The sequence below is a fragment of the Hyperolius riggenbachi genome, chromosome 11 (assembly GCF_040937935.1).
Source record: "Hyperolius riggenbachi isolate aHypRig1 chromosome 11, aHypRig1.pri, whole genome shotgun sequence".
In the NCBI taxonomy this organism is placed as follows: domain Eukaryota; kingdom Metazoa; phylum Chordata; class Amphibia; order Anura; family Hyperoliidae; genus Hyperolius; species Hyperolius riggenbachi.
Window position 1 is genome coordinate 116,206,693 of NC_090656.1, and position 19,353 is coordinate 116,226,045.

At 47.2% G+C, this 19,353-nt stretch overlaps 1 protein-coding gene across 1 annotated transcript in view; it reads left to right on the forward strand.

Moving 5' to 3' along the window:
* LOC137537853 (mucin-2-like) overlaps positions 1 to 19,353 on the forward strand; it is a 508,651-nt gene that overhangs the window by 112,631 nt on the left and 376,667 nt on the right. The window contains exon 14 of the mRNA XM_068259804.1: positions 14,272 to 14,527. Coding sequence (XP_068115905.1) covers positions 14,272 to 14,527 — 256 coding nt within the window. The remainder of the gene's footprint in view (positions 1 to 14,271; positions 14,528 to 19,353) is intronic.

A 19,353-nucleotide genomic window follows, 5' to 3' on the forward strand; every position in this document is an offset into this window, starting at 1 on the left:
TGTGATTCACACTACAGTGGCTGGATAGTGTACTGGTTAAGGGCTCTGCCTTTGACATGGGAGACCAGGGTTTGAATCCTGGCTAGGTCAAGTACCTATTCAGTAAGGAGTTCAAGGCAAGACTCCCTAACACTGCAGGGTCGCCTCTTGAGTGCTTAGGGTGACGTGCCCACCACACAGTGAGATCTGGGTTCGATTTCCAGCTATGGTATGATGTATACTCATGTATGTATCCCCAGCTATGGTATGATGTATACTCATGTATGTATTCCCAGCTATGGTATGATGTATACTGGTTTTTAAAATAGTATGGCAGAAGAGACCCTCCTCCCTCCGGTAGGAGGGAGGAGGGAATAGGTAGAAGGGAGGTGGGAGGAGGGAGGTGGCCAATTAAAATCTCCCTAGCAGAGTGTGTAGCAGCTGTCCCATAACTAATTAGTGTAGGCAGACAACTGAGTCAAATGGTATAAAGGACCTAGCTTGAAGGGAGGGTGGACGGGTTCTCTAGCACTGAAAGCAGTGTGTTTGACAATAACATGTCTGCTGACAGTGAAATGGAGGGTAAAAATTTTGCTCAATACAGCATTATGGGGCGAATCGAACTTCCGCAAAAGTTCGCCTGATGCAGGCGAACGCGAACCCCCAAAGTTCGCCTGGAACCGTTCGCAGGCGAACCGTTCGGCCCATCTCTATCGGCGGGTAGCGTCGACGATCACATTGCACACATAGCTAGCAAAGTGCTAGCTGCATGTAGCAAAAAAAAAAAAATTTATGCAAATCGGCCCAGCGGGGGCTGAGCGGTGCCTTTCGGCGGCATAGCCCGTGCTCAGCACGCGCTTACCACCAGGGAGGTTAAAGAGACTCTGAAGTCTCAAAAAAAAAACACGTTTTTATTTAACTAACTTGGTAAGCACTAAAGCCCTACCTAAAACGCTGCATCCCTGCGGGTGCAATCACTATTAAATCCCCCAAATCTCAGTGCAAAAATTCACGACTGGACATCGTGGATTTTGCTGCTGGGGAGGCAGAGCTTCGGGCTGCAGCTCTGCCTCCATTCTCGTCAATCAGCGCTAATCACCGCCTCTCCCCGCACCTCTCAATAAAAGAAGACTGAGAGTGGCAGGAGGAGGCGGCGATTAGCGCCGATTGACAGGAGTAGATGCAAAGCTACAGGCTGAAGCTCTGCCTCTACAGGAAGCGCTGCGCAAATCTCCCCCCAAGGATTTTGGTTGATTTAGTGATTTCAGCCGCGGGGATACAGCATTTTACGTAGGTCATTAGTGCTTATCAAGTTATTTAAATAAAAACGTGTTTTTTTGAGACTTCAGAGTCTCTTTAAGGAGAAACTGTTATGACATATAGTAGAATGCAATTATTTATTCATTGTAACCATTTTTACCTTGATTTTCCTGGAGTCAGCATCAGAAACACTTCTTATGTATGTTACGGCCAGAACCCGAAGTGTGGCCACTTCTAGTTCTGGCCGGCCACTTCGGGTTCTGGCCGGCCAATGCGCGAAGTGGCCGCAGCGCTGCGGCCAATGTGAGAAATGTTTTGTTGACGCCGTCTCGCCGCGGCCAAATTGATGATGCTTAATTGTAATGAAATGTAGCCGGCGGCAATGTCATAGATGAAGCCGCCGGCTTTCGCGCACTGCCTCTCCCCGATCCACCCTCCCTCCTCTCCCCGCCTCCCATTACAATACATAGCAGCCGGGCGGGGACATGCAGCCGGAGAGTCGTTCGTCGCGGCAGGGGAATCCTGCCGTTCCTGCAGAGCGGGGTGCTGGCAGAAGCGATGTCTGCAGCCTCCCCCGCTCTGCTGCCCCTGCTGCGACGAACGACTCTCCGGCTGCATGTCCCCGCCCGGCTGCTACGTATTGTAATGGGAGGCGGCGGCGAGAGGAGGGAGGGGGGGATCGGGGAGAGGCAGTGCGCGAAAGCCGGCGGCTTCATCTATTCTATGACATTGCCGCCGGCTACATTTCATTAAAATTAAGCAAGTTTGTCATCAATTTGGCCGGGCGAGACGGCTGTAAACATTCCATTTCTCACATTGGCCGCAGCGCTGCGGCCACTTCGCATATTGGCCGGCCAGAACCCGAAGTGGCCGGCCAGAACTAGAAGTGGCCACACTTCGGGTTCTGGCCGTAACATGTATACATACCCTGTTCCAAATTACTATGCAAATTGTACTTAAGTATCATAAAGATTAAATAAAGATTAAATATTTTGTTTTTAAATTAAACTCATGGATGGTATTGTGTCTCAAGGCTCTTTTGATTACTGAAATCAATCTCTGACATCTGTGATAAGTTTGCCAGGTGAGCCTAATTAGAGGAAAATCTACTAAAGAAAAATGTTCCACATTATTATGCAGATCACCATTTTCAAGCAATATGGGAAAGAGAAAGGATCTTTCTGCTTCTGAAAAATGTGAAATAGTTGAATGCCTTAGACAGGGAATAAAAATCTTAGATTCTCGAAAACTTAAGCATAATCATCATTCTGTTAAAATATTTGTGGCTGACTCACAGGATACATAGGTTTGTGCAGATAACTGCAAAATGATGCATCCCCCCACCCTCTTCGATCGCCTCCGGCGATCTCTGATCAGGAAATCCCGTTCAAAGAACGGGATTTCCTGGAGGGCTTCCCCCGTCGCCATGGCGACGGGCGGCATGACGTCACCGACGTAATCGACGTCGTGACGTCATTGGGAGTCCCGATCTACCCCTCAGCGCTGCCTGCCACTGATTGGCCAGGCAGCGCACGGGGTCTGGGAGGGGGGGCACGCGCGGAGCGGCGGCGATCAGAGTGCACACGCAGCTAGCAAAGTGCTAGCTGCGTGTTGCAAAAAAAAAAAAAAAGTATGCAAATCGGCCCATCAGGGCCTGAGAAATCCTCCTGCGCGGCATAGCCCGTGCTCAGCACGGGCTTACCGCCAGGGAGGTTAAGGGCTTGATTCACAAAGCGGTGCTAACTGTTAGCACGCCTGTGAAAACCCCCTTAGCACGTCCTAAACGAGCTTTTCGCGCGCAAAACTTTACGCGGGCAAAACTTTGTGCGCGTAAAACTTCACGCGCGCACTGCACTGAGCGTAGGGCGCTCCGCGCGAAGTGGTCATTAAAGCCTATGGGACTTAGCGCTGTACTTAGAGTGCGATCTGATTGAGAAAACCGGTGCTAACCTACTTAGCACCCTGGTTAGCGCGCCTAAAGACTTTAGACGTGATAAGTAGGTTAGCACCGCATAGTGAGTCAAGCCCTAAGAGAGCAGCATCTAAAATACCACCACAAAGCAGCAAAAGGGTATTTGAAGCTGCTAGTGCCTGCGGAGTCCCACAAACATCAAGGTGCAGAATCCTCCAGAGGAATGTAGTTCTGCATAAACCTTCTATTAGGCCACCCCTAACCAATGCTCACAAGCATAAACAGGCTGCAATGGGCCCAGAACTACAAAACCGTCTTGTTTACTGTTGAGTGCCATGCAACCAGGGTTGGTCCAGATGGATGGAGTGGTAGATGATTGGTTGATAGCCCCCATGTCCCAACAAAACTGCAATGTCATGTTGTGGGCTAGAATCATAGGGAGAGAACTAGTCAGCTCCTTTAGAGTCCCTGAAGGTGTCAAAATGACTTTTAAAAAATATGTGCAGTTTTCACTTTCTTCCATGGTACAAATAGAACTTTCTATGACAAAATCATTTTCATGCATGACAACGCACCATTTCATGCCACAAGAAATACCTCTGCATCATTGGCTGCTATCGGCATGAAAGAAGAGAAATTAATGGTTTGGCCCCCATCCTCCTTGACCTCATTCCTATTGAAAACCCGTGGAGCATCCTTCAGCGAAAAAATCTATGAGGGTGGGAGGCAGTTTACATCCAAACAGCAGCTCTGGGAGGCTATTCTGACATCCTGCAAATACATATAAACTGAACATCTTCAAAACTCACAATGGATTACTATTATTTATTGTATTTATAAAGCGCCAACATATTACACAGCGCTGGACAATAAATATATACAATGATATTAGGATGACAGACATAACAAGGTTATATAACATAGAACAAAGTTATACAAGGCAAATGGCACAAGATACATGATCATGCGATTATAGGCTGGTTAGGTAGGCCCAGCAATACAAGAACAGGCTGTCATAGTAGAAGAAGGACATAATCCTGTAGATTACACTAGGAAAGGGAGGACCCTGGCAGAGGCAGTGGCGTAAGAAAAGGGGCTGAAGCCCCTGCATTCGCGGGGGGCCTCTCTAGGGCCCACTCAGGGCCGTTTTGGGGGGCTGGAGGGGTCGCAGCATGAGGAGAAAGCACAGGCACACATCGGCGGGGAGGGGGGACAGTCCCTCCCTCACCTCGGGCTCTCCCCTCAGCGCTCCCCTCCAGCATATATTAGCGGCAGCAGGTGGAGGGCAGGAATACATAGCTTCATGCGTTCCACCGCCGGAGGTTCCTCTCTCTAAGTGTCTGACGCTACTTCCTGTTTAAACAGGAAGTAGTGTGAGGGACTTAGAGATTGAACCTCTGCGGTGGATGGAGGTATGTGTTCCTTCCCGCTCTGCTGCTGCTGATAGATGCTGGAGGGGAGCGCTGAGGGGAGAACCCGAGGGAGGGACTGTCCCCCCTCCCCGCTGATGTGTCGCCAAGCTCTCCCCTCATGCTGCAACCCCTCCGGCCCCCAAAACATCCCTGAGGGGGGGGGGCATACAACTTTTTGCAGGGGGGCCCGGTGACTTCTAGTTACGCCCTTGGCCAGAGGCTTACAATCTAAGGGATTGTGGATGCAAGAATTGTGAAGATGCTATCAAATGAGGGATCCAATGTTAAAGAGGAACTTCAGCCTAAACAAACATACTATCATTAAGTTACATTAGTTATGTTAATTAAAATAGATAGGTAATATAATCTCTTACCCACCCTGTTTTAAAAGAACAGGCAAATGTTTGATTTCATGAGGGCAGCCATCTTTTTGTTTGAAAGAAGGTGACAGGGAGCATGAGACACAGTTCCAACTGTCCTGTGTGCTGATCACCCCTCCCAGTTGCTAGGCAATGTGAATAACAACATGCTTTGCACAGCATCAGGGAAAAAAAGCTTGGGCAGTTTTTTTTTGATGGGTGAAGCTTAGCTAAAAATACAGATAAAAATGATGCTTTGGTAAGAAAAACAAAGTTCTGATGCTGTGAAACTGTTAAAGAAACACCAAGCCTTTTCAGTTCTGCTGAGTAGATTTTTAGTCCGGAGGTTCACTTTAATATGTAATGGGATCTGTTCTTACATTTTTGATTGACATAGCTTTTGATTTCAGTAAATACCTAAATTCAACAAATGACTATACTATGTTTTGGAACTCTGCTGTGCATAATAATTTGGAACAGTGCATTGTAAGCTTTTTATTTAAAAAAAAAAAAAAACATACCATTATCACTTTGATGTTTGTTGATGCTGGCTGCCACTTGCATCGACTATATAGGAGAATCAGAGGAAAATACAATTTGCATAATAATTTTGAATGATGCTTATTACTTTAGATTGGTATATAGCCCTGCCAAACCAGTAAAGTATACCCTAGGCTATATATAGATATATATATACATATATCATGCACTCTAATGTAGAGTGACCAGACGTCCCGGATTGCCCGGGACACGTCCCGGATTCGGGGTCCGCTGTCCCAGGCTTAATGAGGTCCCGGGAAACGTCCCGCTTTCAGCAGCGGGACGTCCCGGCCTCGGGACTCTGGCCACTCTCTCCTCAATGAACTGGCAGCGGCGTCTATAGACGCCGTGCCAGTTCATTGCCCGCAGCCCCGCTCCAGCCTCCTCTTCCGGTGTCTGTTTCCGACACCGGCAGGCGAGCAGGGCTACGGCAAGATGGCTGCCGAAGCCCTGTACTGGAGACCTATTTGTGTCACTAGTACAGGGCTTCGGGCGCCATCTTGCCGTAGCCCTGTCAGCGCGGGAGAGAAGAGCAGGAGGAGGAAGACGGTCCCGGGACGGAGCAGCGCGCCAGAGGCCGGACACTTCTGCCATGTTTGCCCGCATTGTTTCTTTTCCAGGTGAAATGTTTGCCCGCATTGTTTCTTTTCCAGGTGAAATGTTTGCCCGCATTGTTTCTTTTCCAGGTGAAATGTTTGCCCGCATTGTTTCTTTTCCAGGTGAAATGTTTGCCCGCATTGTTTCTTTTCCAGGTGAAATGTTTGCCCGCATTGTTTCTTTTCCAGGTGAAATGTTTGCCCGCATTGTTTCTTTTCTGGTGAAATGTTTGCCCGCATTGTTTCTTTTCCAGGTGAAATGTTTGCCCGCATTGTTTCTTTTCTGGTGAAATGTTTGCCCGCATTGTTTCTTTTCCAGGTGAAATGTTTGCCCGCATTGTTTCTTTTCTGGTGAAATGTTTGGCCGCAGTGCGTTTCTTTTCTGGTGAAATGTTTGCCCGCAGTGCGTTTCTTTTCTGGTGAAATGTTTGGCCGCAGTGCGTTTCTTTTCTGGTGAAATGTTTGCCCGCAGTGCGTTTATTTTGTACTGACATGTTGCCCGCATTGCGTTTATTTTGTACTGACATGTTTGCCCGCATTGCATTTATTTTATACTGACATGTTGCCTATTGCGTTTATTTTCTGGTGTCCGGGGTAACTGTTACTGCATTTATTATTTAATGGTCATAGATGGCTATGTTTGCTGCTTTGTGGTTACGGTATACTATTAGCATCACACAGTTTCTGCACACCCATGATACAAAGTCTCGTTTGTCCACATCATGGCGTAAACACTGCTTTCTTATGCCTCGCTGTTACATCTGCGCGCGCCGCAGCCCCCCTCCCCCAGTCTTCGCCGCTGCGTGCTCCTCACTCCTTCCCACTTTTCGCCGCGGCGCGCTGCGCGCGCCGCCCCCCCCCCCCTCGTCCCAGGTTGGACCCACAAAAATATGGTCACTCTATCTAATGGCTCAAACCCACTAGCAGCCTTTCTTTAAGCACTTGTGATTTGAAAAGCTCTTGCTAATGCAATGCTATGGGGAATTGTTATAAAATCACATCGCTCAAGTGGGATCACAACCATAACATTACATTAGCAAGAGCTTACAAAAGGTTTAGTAACCTACTGCTAGTGGGTTTCAGGCCTACGAGATCATATGATGTTCCTGCTCACTCTACAAATTTAAAAAAAATCTACAGTGATTCACTTTGCGTAAGGCTTCTTTTCCACTAGGAAATGCAATCGCATATGCAATCACGCTGTGATGCAATTGTGCTTCTGTCCATTTTCTCAACCCGTGACTGCGTTGCTATCCGTCTGCTACTCGTGCATGCCGGCGATTGTGATTATGGGAAAAACAAACTGCATTAGTGGAAAAACAGTACCACAATTTACATGTTAATTGTGGTGCTGTTGGGCTCTGCAAAACGGGTGCAATACGATTTTTGCATCCGATCATGCCCAGTGGAAAAAAAGCACTAAACATCTAGGTGTTTTTGATAAACTTAAAGGAATTATCAGGCAAAAAAATGAGTTTCACTTACCTTGGGCTTCTCCCAGCCCCATGCAGCCATTCTGTGCCCTTGCAGTCACTCACTGCTGCTTCATTCCGCCACCAGCTAGTTTTGTTTTTGCCAACCTCTGGGTCGGCGGGCCGCATTGAGTACATTTTTACGTATTAACGCTAGTGCAGGAACATTAACACATACATTTTTATGCGTCGGTGGTTCAATGCCTAAAAATTTACGCATTAAACTATTAACACAAAAAATGTGTGTATTAATATTCCTGCACCAGCGGTAATGCGTAAAAATGTAGGCAATGCGGCCCGCCGACCCCGAGGTCGGCTAAAACAAAACTAGCGCGGGACTGGAGCAGCAGTGAGTGACTGCGAGGGCACAGAATGGCTGCATGGGGCTGGGAGAAGCTCCAGGTAAGTGAAACTCATTTTTTTTTTTGCCTGATAACTCCTTTAGGCTAGTTACACACCAGGACGTTGCGTTTAGGGGACATTATAGGGCACATAACGTGCCCCTAACGCAACGCCTGGTGCTCTCTGGTGTGGACGTCGGAGTGAGCCGCGTTGTGCAGCTCACTCTGGCATCCGTGATGCCGTGATGCGTACTCTTGGACGCATGCAGCATCACGTGGTCCCGCCCGGCCAATCGCCGCACAGAGCGGCCGCTCCAGGAAGTAAACACTGCACGTCACTGAGTGCAGTGAATATTAATTACCTGGCCTGTGCCTGGCCGCTCTCCCCTCCTCCCCAACATGACTGAGCATGTGCAAACAGTCTAACGCGGCTTAGCCGCGTAGAACGCACAGCAGGCAGCACTTTGCTGCGTTACAATGTAACGCAACATGGGCAGTGTGAACAGCCCACTTGTGTTACATTGCTGTGCGTTGGGGGAGCGTTACAGGCTGCACTAACGTGCGCCTGTAACGTCCCTGTGTGCAAGAAGCCTTAAAGAGACCCTGAAGTCTCCTAAAAATGAGATTTTTACTTTAAAAACCTCTTTAACATCATTGCCCCTATTAAAATGCCACATCCCCGTGGCTGAATAAGGAATAAATCACCCCAAACTCCCCTGGCAAAATCCACGACTTTCTTGGTCGTGGATTTTGCTGCCCTAAGGAGGCAGAGCTTTGGGCTGTAGCTCTGCCTCCATGCGTGTCAATCAGCGCTGATCGCTGCCTCTCCCCGCCCCTCTCAGTGAAAGAAGACTGAGAGGGGCGAGCAGAGGCGGCGAGCCGCACTGATGGATGCGTGTAGAGGCAGAGCTGCAGCCTAAAGCTCTGCCTCTACGCGGAAGGAGCCCAGTGATGTGCCCCAGACAGTTTGGGGTGATTTATTGCTTTTTCAGTCACTTTTTCAGCCACTTCGGCATTTGAATAGCAAAAATCTATTAACCCTTCGCACTCTCGCATGCAAATGTTCAAACAAATGCATTCACAGATTCACTCATCCAGGCACAATTGTTATCCCTACAGCTAAGTTAAAAGCTGGGGTCTTAGTTCACAGAAGAATGCATTCTTATGCTTAGGCCACATACACACATCAGACCATAGTCTTTTGAAAATGAAAGATCACAGACCAATCTTACCACCCTTCATATAGTATGAGAGCCATACCTTCACAGTCTTTTCTATGGAGCTGAACTCCCCATCAGAAAAAAATATTTGCAAGATGCTGCACACACAGATGCTGTACAGACACAAAAGATCAGTATCTGCAAAAGATCTGTTCCTGCCAAAGATCTGTTCCTGCAAATTGCATTCATAGCCTAGGAGATCTGATCTGCAGATCATCACACACACCTTGTTTAACTGAAATTCATCTGCAGATCAGACAATCATCTGCAGATCTGAAAATCCATCCTGGTGGATCTGATCTGCAGATGAATGTCTGTTAAACAAGGTGTGTATGATGATCTGCAGATATCATAGACTATGAATGCATTTTGCAGGAACGGATCTTTTGCAGGAACAGATCTTTTGCAGATACTGATCTTTTGAATGTCTACAGCATCTTTGTGTGCAGCATCTTGCAAAGATTTCTGTCTGATGGGGAGTTCAGCTCCATAGAATAGAGTGTGTAGGTATGGCTCTCATACTACATGGATTGTGGTAAAATTGGTCTGTGATCTTTCATTTTCAAAAGACTATGGTCTGATGTGTGTATGAGCCCTTAGTCACCTATACTGCGCAGAAGTACCCAGGTAAACATAGGTGTCCTAACTCTGGCCCTGTAACATGCATAGTGCACAATAATTTTATAGAAAAGGACGTGAGTTAAAAAAAAAACGAGGAAGTACAGTGCAATTTTAGCAAAATCTTATAGAAAAACTTTATTGGTACAAAATATCAAAAATTCGTTAAAACTTCTTCAATTCCACATAATTAGTCTTCATGTAATCAATAATATACCATAAGACATGAATAATTGAAGCTGATTGGTAGGTATTATATTCTGGCTTGATGCAACTCTGAATAGGTATTGTACTTTACAGGCAACGACACATGTTCGTTTCGGGCTCTTTATATCGTATGTATGCCCTTCATCAGGCCGTAATACAGATTTCTGTGTGGCACAGTCAATCAGCACAAAGGCCAGAAAAATACAAAAAATGGCACAGGCATCCAGGCCTACCAGATGCACATGGGGATTCTTCCAAGGCGTGAAGAGGAAAGAACGCTGCTAGAATGGAAGCCCTAACCTCAATGGCCATTGGGGGGGGGGGCGGCGGCGGCAGCAGCTCTGCCAAATTTGCCTCAGGCGGCAAAAAGTGACGGGCCGGCCCTGGTTACATGCCTCATGATAATTCATAAAGTAGTCAAATGGTAGCAGATGCCCCCACAAAATGCAATCAGGTTGGTGGCAGATACCCCCACAAAATGCAATCAGGTTGGCTGCAGATACCCCCACAAAATGCAATCAGGTTGACGGCAGATACCCCCACAAAATGCAATCAGGTTGACGGCAGATACCCCCACAAAATGCAATCAGGTTGACGGCAGATACCCCCACAAAATGCAATCAGGTTGACGGCAGATACCCCCACAAAATGCAATCAGGTTGACGGCAGATACCTCCACAAAATGCAATCAGGTTGACGGCAGATACCCCCACAAAATGCAATCAGGTTGACGGCAGATACCCCCACAAAATGCAATCAGGTTGGCTGCAGATACCCCCACACAATGCAATCAGGTTGGCTGCAGATACCCCCACAAAATGCAATCAGGTTGGCTGCAGATACCCCCACACAATGCAATCAGGTTGGCTGCAGATACCCCCACACAATGCAGTCAGGTTGGTGGCAGATACCCCCACAAAATGCAATCAGGTTGGCGGCAGATACCCCCACACAATGCAATCAGGTTGGCTGCAGATACCCCCACAAAATGCAATCAGGTTGGCTGCAGATACCCCCACAAAATGCAATCAGGTTGACGGCAAATACCCCCACAAAATGCAATCAGGTTGGCTGCAGATACCCCCACACAATGCAATCAGGTTGGTGGCAGATACCCCCACAAAATGAATCAGGTTGGCTGCAGATACCCCCACAAAATGCAAACAGGTTGGCTGCAGATACCCCCACAAAATGCAAACAGGTTGGCTGCAGATACCGCCACAAAATGCAATCAGGTTGGCTGCAGATACCCTCACAAAATGCAATCAGGTTGACTGCAGATACCAACACACAATGCAAGTCCCCCCCAGCTTGGAAGGGGGGGGGGGGGGGGGGGGCAGCGGGCACAGATCAGCGGGGAAGCCTCCCCCCCTCCCTCACCTAGGGGCCCCCCCTTCCGCGCACCCCCCTCCTCCAGAAGTGCAGCCAGCAGCGAGCAGAGAATAGCTTACCGAGCTTCAGATGATGCTAGCTCCGCTCCGCATGCCGCTGCTGCTGCCCTGCTGGTCTCTGTCTCCTGTAGTGACGCTGTCCAATCACGCTCTCGCAGGAAGTACTGCGAGAGCGTGATTGGACAGCGTCACTGTAGGAGACAGAGACCAGCAGGGCAGCAGCGGCATGCGGAGCAGAGCTAGCATCATCTGAAGCTCTGTAGCTATTCTCAGCTCGCTGCTGGCTGCACTTCTGGAGGAGGGGGGTGCGTGGAAGGGGGGGCCCCTAGGTGAGGGAGGGGGGGAGGCTTCCCCCCCTCCCCGCCGGTCTGTGCCCAATTTCCCCCCTTCCAAGCTGTGCCCCCTCCCTCTTAGCTCTGGGGCCCCCAGGAGGCGGGGCAGTCGGGGCCCACCGATGGGACTATCGGTGGTTCGGTGGCTCAGTCCGAGCCTGCTGACAAACACATACAGGGGAAGGAGGGAGTGCACTGAATTAGACCCTAGCCACAGGGGTCAGTAACAAGAAAAAAAATACATAGATCTAGGCACATCGCCTCTAGTTAGGACATTAAATAAGTTGTTAAAGAAAGGGAGGTGCTGAAGGGGGTGTGGCTAGAAAACAAGCAAAAATCTATTAACCCTTTGCACTCTCGCATGCAAATGTTCAAACAAATGCATTCACAGATTCACTCATCCAGGCACAACTGTTATCCCTACAGCTAAGTTAACCACTTGCCGACCAAGTGATTTCCCATTGATCTGTGCTGGGTGGGCTCTTCAGCCCCCAGCACAGATCGTATTGCAGGCAGGGCGATCAGACTTCCCCCCTTTTTTCCCCACTAGGGGGATGTCCTGCTGGGGGGGGGGTCTGATCGCCACCGCTCTGCTGTGCCTTGCGGGGGGGCTCCTCAAAGCCCCCCTCCACAGCGCTATTCCCCCTCCCTCTCCTTCCCTCCCTCTCCCTGGCTCTGTGGATGGTACAGGACGGCGATACATCCTGTACTGCCTCTGATAGGCTTCAGCCTATCGGACGGCGGCGATCCCCGGCCTATCAGAGGCCGGGGATCGCTGATCTCCTTTACGGCGCTGCTGCAGCGCCGTATGGTTTAAACAGCGGGGATTTCTTCCCCGCGTGTTTACATTTCGCCTGCGAGCCGCGATCGGAGGCTCGCAGGCAGTTCACGGAGACTCCCTCCGTGAACTGCCATGGAACGGCCGCTCGAACGAGCGCCCGTTTCCATGGAAACCCGCAGACAACCAGTTTTCACCGATCGGCGTTAGCTGGTCGTCAAGAGGTTAAAAGCCGGGGTCTTAGTTCACAGAAGAATGCATTATTATGCTTAGTCACCTATACTGCACAGAAGTACCCAGGTAAACATAGGTGTCCTAACTCTGGCCCTGTAACATGCATAGTGCAGACATGCAAACACATTCATTGCATCAAACCTATCAATGGATTAGGAGCACACATCCTGACGTCCTCTCCTGGGACAGACAGTGCATCTTACCAATCGCACAAGGGAGCTAACGTAATGTGTCAATGTGCACCTCCCTTTCTTTAACAACTTATTTAACTAGAGGCGATGTGCCTGGATCTATGTATTTTTTTTCAGCATTTTAATAGGGGCAATTATGTTGCAGAGGTTTTTAAAGTAAAAACTTCATTTTTAGGACACTTCAGACTCTCTTTAAGAATGTAAACCAAGGAGAGGTAAGATTTCACAAGGGGCAAACACTGACAACCAAAAATTATAGATGAGTATTTTAACAATAAGCAAATGTATTAATTTATATATTTCAAAGGACATCTGAGGTGAAGAAGAAAAATAAAGTTTTTGAATGTACCTGCTCCTTGGCCGTGGCAGTGCTTGGGGTGTTGTCACCGCAGCCCCCATTTTGGGGGCCATGGGAGGCCTACGTGCGGCGCCCTGTTGGCGCATAGCGGTGGGTCAGTGCCATAGCTAAGAAGCTGTGGGCCCCAGTGCAAGTTTTAGTTTGAGGCCCCAAGCACTCCGTACATAACAATTGATAAGGCACATCAAATGCTAACAAGGACAATCACAGTGTCAGAGGTGCAAGAAGAGGATGGGAAACAGTTTGTTAATGATCTGTACTATTCAAAGCATCTACAGAAGTGAATATTATCAGCACAGGACCAATAAAGAGCTAATACTGTGTTTGAGGGTGGGCCCCTTTGGCCCAAGGGCCCCCGATGCAGTCGCAACCTCTGCACCCCCTATTGCTACGCCACTGCGGTGGGTTGATTTGGACCCTGCACGTTCTGGCTAGCGTTATACAGTACAATGTAACATGTGCTGTGCCGTTTTAATTATAGACATTAAAGGACAACTGTAACAAGATGGATATGGGGGCTGCCATATTTATTTCCTTTTAAACAATACCAGTTGCCTGGCATTCTGCTCATCCTCTGCCTAATACTTTTAGCCATAGCCCCTGAACAAGCAGGCAGCAGATCAGGTGTTTCTGACATTATTGTCAGATCTCACAAGATTAGGTGCATGCTTGTTTCTAGTGTGATTCACACACTACTGCAGATAAATAGGCCAACAGGGCTCCCAGGCAACTGGTATTGCTTACAAGGAAATAAATATGGCAGCCTCCGCATACCTCTCGTTGCAGTTGTCCTTTAATACAGAGTTCTCCAACCCTGTCCTCAAGGCCCACCAACAGTACCTTTTGCAGAAAACCACAAACATTTACAAGTGAGGTAATTAGTGTCTCAGCAGAACTGTGGATTTCTACAAAACATGCACTGTTGGTGGGCCTTAAGGACAGGGTCGGGGAACACTGCTTTAATATATATTTTGGCGGCCAGTATATAAATCAGGTGATACCTAGTTTGAGCACACGCCTCTTTTTTCTTTTGAATGCAGTGCACCATTATGTCATTTTGTTTTTTCCCAGGTAAATATACGCAAGAATGTGATACTAAGGCAGTTTATGAGTATGAAGTCAATACGTGTCAGCCTACATGCAAGTCTCTGAGTGTGCCAGATGAATCGTGCTTAGTGAGATTCACAACTGTGGATGGCTGCATCTGCAAACCTGGGTATTTTGTCAATGAGGACGGCCAATGTGTTCAACAAAGCCATTGTTCTTGCTACTACATGGGGAAATACTACGATGCTGGGGACCATGTACATCGCAATGGAATAGACTGGTATGTAGTTGTCAGTATGCTTATGTCTTAGAACACATGAACATCTGAATATGACACTTTATATATTATCTAAGGACTATTTCATGCAAGGTACAGCAAAGTCCCCGTTATCCGAAACTTAGGCAACCAAAAGTGTCAACTAACTGGCATGCCTAAGGGGATAATGGGGACTGTGTTTTGTGCATTTTGTGTGGGTTTTGCAGGGTTTAAAATACTTATTGAGCCTCCAGCACCATCTTCTAACCTTCTTGTAGCTCCTAGCAGCTTTCCAGCATCCGTGCATGGTTCCCGATGTGTCACATGACATGCGGGTCAGGTGACATACCAGGAGTCATGCATGGAGGATGTCGGAAAGGTAGCGGGAGCCACAGGAAGCTTTGAAGACTTCACTGCAGACTCTATAAGTATTTATCGCTGCATGAGGTGGTGGTGGGGGGGGGGGGGGTTTAGGACGGTTTCCAGCAAGCACATGTATCTGGCATAAGGCTGTATTAGCATCTTATTGACTATCTCTGTATATTATTTGTTGGAGCCCCAGGTTGTGTATGGACAGGCTGATCAGACAGATACCTGTGTTCAGTCATCAAACGTATGCTTGATTCAATCCTCCTTAGCGCAGACAGAGCTCTTTGTAGTAAACTTTACACAGTTGTCAAATGGTTAAACCTGCAGACACCCAGTGCTCCAATATGGATAGTAATACAGCAACCAAATATGAATGAGACACTGGTTAGTATCCAAAACTTAAAACGCAATTTATTGGTACAAATGCCATAAGCAAGTTAAAACAAAAACCCACAGCGTGGGTCCTGTATCACAGGGACCCAGACAAAATTCAAACGCCTTAATGCACTATTCAGTGCCAATAAAAGTCGGATAAAACTGGAAATGCCCAGTCTCTAGTTGCTCCAACCAGTTTCAGAGATCTTCAATCAAGGTCAAAGATAGATGGGATATTGACTTGGGAAGTTTTTATTAACGGTAAGTATTCATGGTTAATTAAGACAATTAAAGGACTTTGTTCATTGTTGTGTTTTTATTTCTTTTAACCCTTTATGGAAATGAGTAAGGGATACCATGTACCCCTTGTAATGGTATTGTGTAGCGACTTAAATGTCTGATTATATGGTGATCTGCAGAATCACCAATAATGCAGACTCTGTACCAGATTATGTGGTGACCTGCAGAATCACCAATAATACTAGTATAGCAGAGGAATACAATAATGTGGTGCTTGGTGCAACAGTAGTACTGATGGGCTTAACTGTACCTCTCCAGAGGAGCTGGAGGACCCTAACAGTACAGAGCCCCTCACAAGAGACAAGGGCCCTCTGGTGAGAGTAGAGGAGTCAGGCAAATCGAGTCGGCAACAGAGAGGGAAGTATCGGTACAAAATCGTAAGGCAAGAGAGTAGTCGGTAATCAGGCAGCAGGTTCAGCAACAGGTAAGGCAGATAGGCAGAAGTACAGAGTCAGAGTTAGCCAAGAATCATGCACAGAAAATCAAATACAATATCAGCAATATCCTAATCTTGGTGTGAAATCCTTAGCATCAACACCAGGGATCTATTCTAAGGTCTGAGCGCTAGCAAACAAGGTATTCACGACAGCAGACGAGGAGCAACTGATAACCATCTCCTTTTATGCTGGAAGCGCTTCTGTAGCGCCACCCAGCCGCCCAGCCAATCAGGCAGCTAGCTGGAGTCAGCTGACCGAGGAGTCAGCTGACTCTCCGTCTAGCTGCATAAAGGTCCTGCCGCCGGGCGCGCGCACGCGTAGTCCGTGCCCTATGTGCGGCCGAAGGACCTGTCCGTGCGAGCTGACATGCCGCTCTCCGCCGCGGCGGTGTCCCCGCCGCATGTTACACCCCTATACTCATTTCTTCTGGGGAGGTAGCTGGTATCTGGGGCTCCCCTTCTTAAAGGGGACTCCCAGGTGTCACCATGAACCCCCACCCAGGGCGTTGTCAACCCCCACCTTCTCATGGGGCACCGGAGGTGGGAAAGAGCCCCTTGTCCATTGATTGGACAAGAGCTCTGGGAAAGAGGGAGAGGCTTGGCTGCCCCTCTCCCCCAGAGCCCCCCCATACCATGGACCATGCAGGCTGGTATAGCTCTAGGTGCGAAGTCCCACACCACCAGGGCTCCACATTCTGGCTATCTTAGTCTGCATGGGGGACAAGGGCTTAAAGAGGCTCCGGAAGAGGGAACCCCATGTCATTTTCTTTTTATTTCCCACACTCAGAACATTAAAAACATGCATTTATGTACATGTTAATACATTATCTGGCATCTTACCGCATTTAACCATTTCAGCCCGCGGGGATTTTCGCCTTAAAAAAATTGATTTGGGTAATATTTTGGTGTGGGAAATAAACAGTTAATTTTTAATGTTATTATATGTGTAAATTGTAATGTAAAAAATATGTAGATGTAATTTTACTATTTGGCCACAAGATGGCCACCTTGAGTTTTTTTCCCCCCTTGTGCTTCTCGCTAACCGGAAGCACAAGGAGGACGCGGAAAATTTTATTTGCAGAAAGACTGAAGCCTCTAGTAAGACCACTTCGGTTTTTCTGCTAGAGACACGGATCGGTGATTGGGAACCATGTTCCCGTTCACTGATCCCAGAGCTACCGGGGGACAGCATGGGGGCGCGCCTGCGAGCAATCTCACACCTCATCCACACCACCAAACACACTTCGAGATCGCTCCTGCAATGTTCCTGTAGATAGAGCCTCCTTCTGGCTCTTAAATCAAGATAAAATGTATACAAACACCAATATGCATAGGTGGATAGTATAAGACATCGAAATCCACTTGTATTTCGGCAGTCCTAAATCGGTTCCATATCTTGCACAGTTTATAAGGGCAGCTCATTAGCGGCATTCCATAGGAGTGTATCTCCTAGTACTCAAGGCTCCACTGGATTAGCGTGTTTTACAGTCCAATTCACCACGCTCCATCGATCAAACAATGTCCTAGTGGAGCTGCGGCATCTTACGTGGGCTGGGGAGACGGTGAGATTCGATTCAGACCTACTGGACTGCTGCGGAGCCCCAGGCGGCAGCTTCCGCAGTCAGGAGTATAACAATAGATTCGGTTTGTTGCTGTACTTGCAGTCCACAAAAAGACCCAGAAGTTGCGCTATGTGGCGTCACAGTGCCAACTACAAATCACACCTATGCATTTCAAAAGGGATATGCCTCTCTTCATCAGGGCATTGCGATTGGCTGCCTAAACCAATTCATCATTTGGATGAACGAGACAATTTTAATCTGTTTTCGTGTGAGTACAGCAAAACCTAAATACATTTTTTTTGGATTTGACTGTCTATGTTGAGGAGGATCGAATCCATACAATGACATTTTTTAAGGCTGTGGATATGAGGAGCTTCATATTTTTAGACAGCTGTCATTTGTTATCCTGGCTTAGCAATGTCCCCAAGAGCCTATATTTAAGAATGCCCAGGAATTGCTCAGAATATGCAACATATGAAGAACAGTCTAAATTGATGCAGAAAAGGTTTTTAGATAGAAATTACACTATGGAACATCTGGTAGAGACAGAATTGGGTGTGGGATTGAGGGATAGAACTGAATTTTTACAGCCGAGAATAAAAGAAAAAAACACTCCACCTATATGCATAAATATACAATATACACAACAAGCACCAGTGGTAAAGAAGGGAATAAGGAAATACTAGCATATACTGCAAAATGATAAACACTTAAATGGTATTTTACCTAGAAAAACAAAATTTGTGTTCAAAAGGGCTCCAAATTTGAAGAGTATAATTGCGGCAACTGTATCTATGGGACAATGCCCTCCAAGGAAAGATGGCAAGTTCAAAAGATGTACTATGTGCATGCCATGCAGATGCACCACTAAAACACCCCATGTCTGATTTTAGATCATTAGTCACAGGTGACAAATTTAACATTCAAGGCAACCTTAACTGCAACAGTAGTGGTGCTATATACATAATCAAATGCGGTGCATGAAACAATATGTGGGGCGAACGAAAAGAATGCTTGTGGATAGGATCACAGAGCATTTCAATTGGGATTAAAAGGGGGGATGCAAAATACACCTTGAGTAAACTCTTTGAAGAACATCATGATGGTAAACTGTCATCTCTACGTTTCTATGCTATTCAATGTGTGGCAAAGAATTGGAGAGGAGGGGATTACATTAGAGCCATGTCAAGAAACAAAACCTATTGGATCTATACACTTAATACTTTGGCGCTGAATGGCTTGAATCAAGATATAGAATTGTTTAGCTTTAATGATTGAGTCAGCAACATCATCAAGTAGTAAATAAGCTCTTTATTGAAGTAAAAACAGTATCTTGCGGTAACAGCGACAGCCCCACTGTTTCAGTCCGTTGTTTCAGTCTTGTTTCGGTAAACAAGAAACGCTGCCCTGAACTGCCACATAGGTAGTAAATGAAGCGCTGCTGTACTAAGGGACTCGCCACCTCTCCCCCACAGATCCACCAGACGCACTGAACATGGGCATTATATTATGATGACCACTGAACTCCTCCAGCTGCCGATATCTGAAAGTAGTAAATACAGTGTTAATATCAACCCACTCATGTAACAAATTGCATAAGCACTTCATCTAATGCAAAGTATCACATCATATTACTGTTAGAAGGCTACAGGATGGCACTTAATAGGATGGTTAACAGATTGCCTGCAAACATCAGACTACATGTAAGGACCCTTATCCCTGAAGAGCCTAGAACAGTCTACTTTTACATGCTTCCCAAGATCCACAAAGAGGGAAACCCAGGCAGGCCCATAATCTCAGGGAGCAGA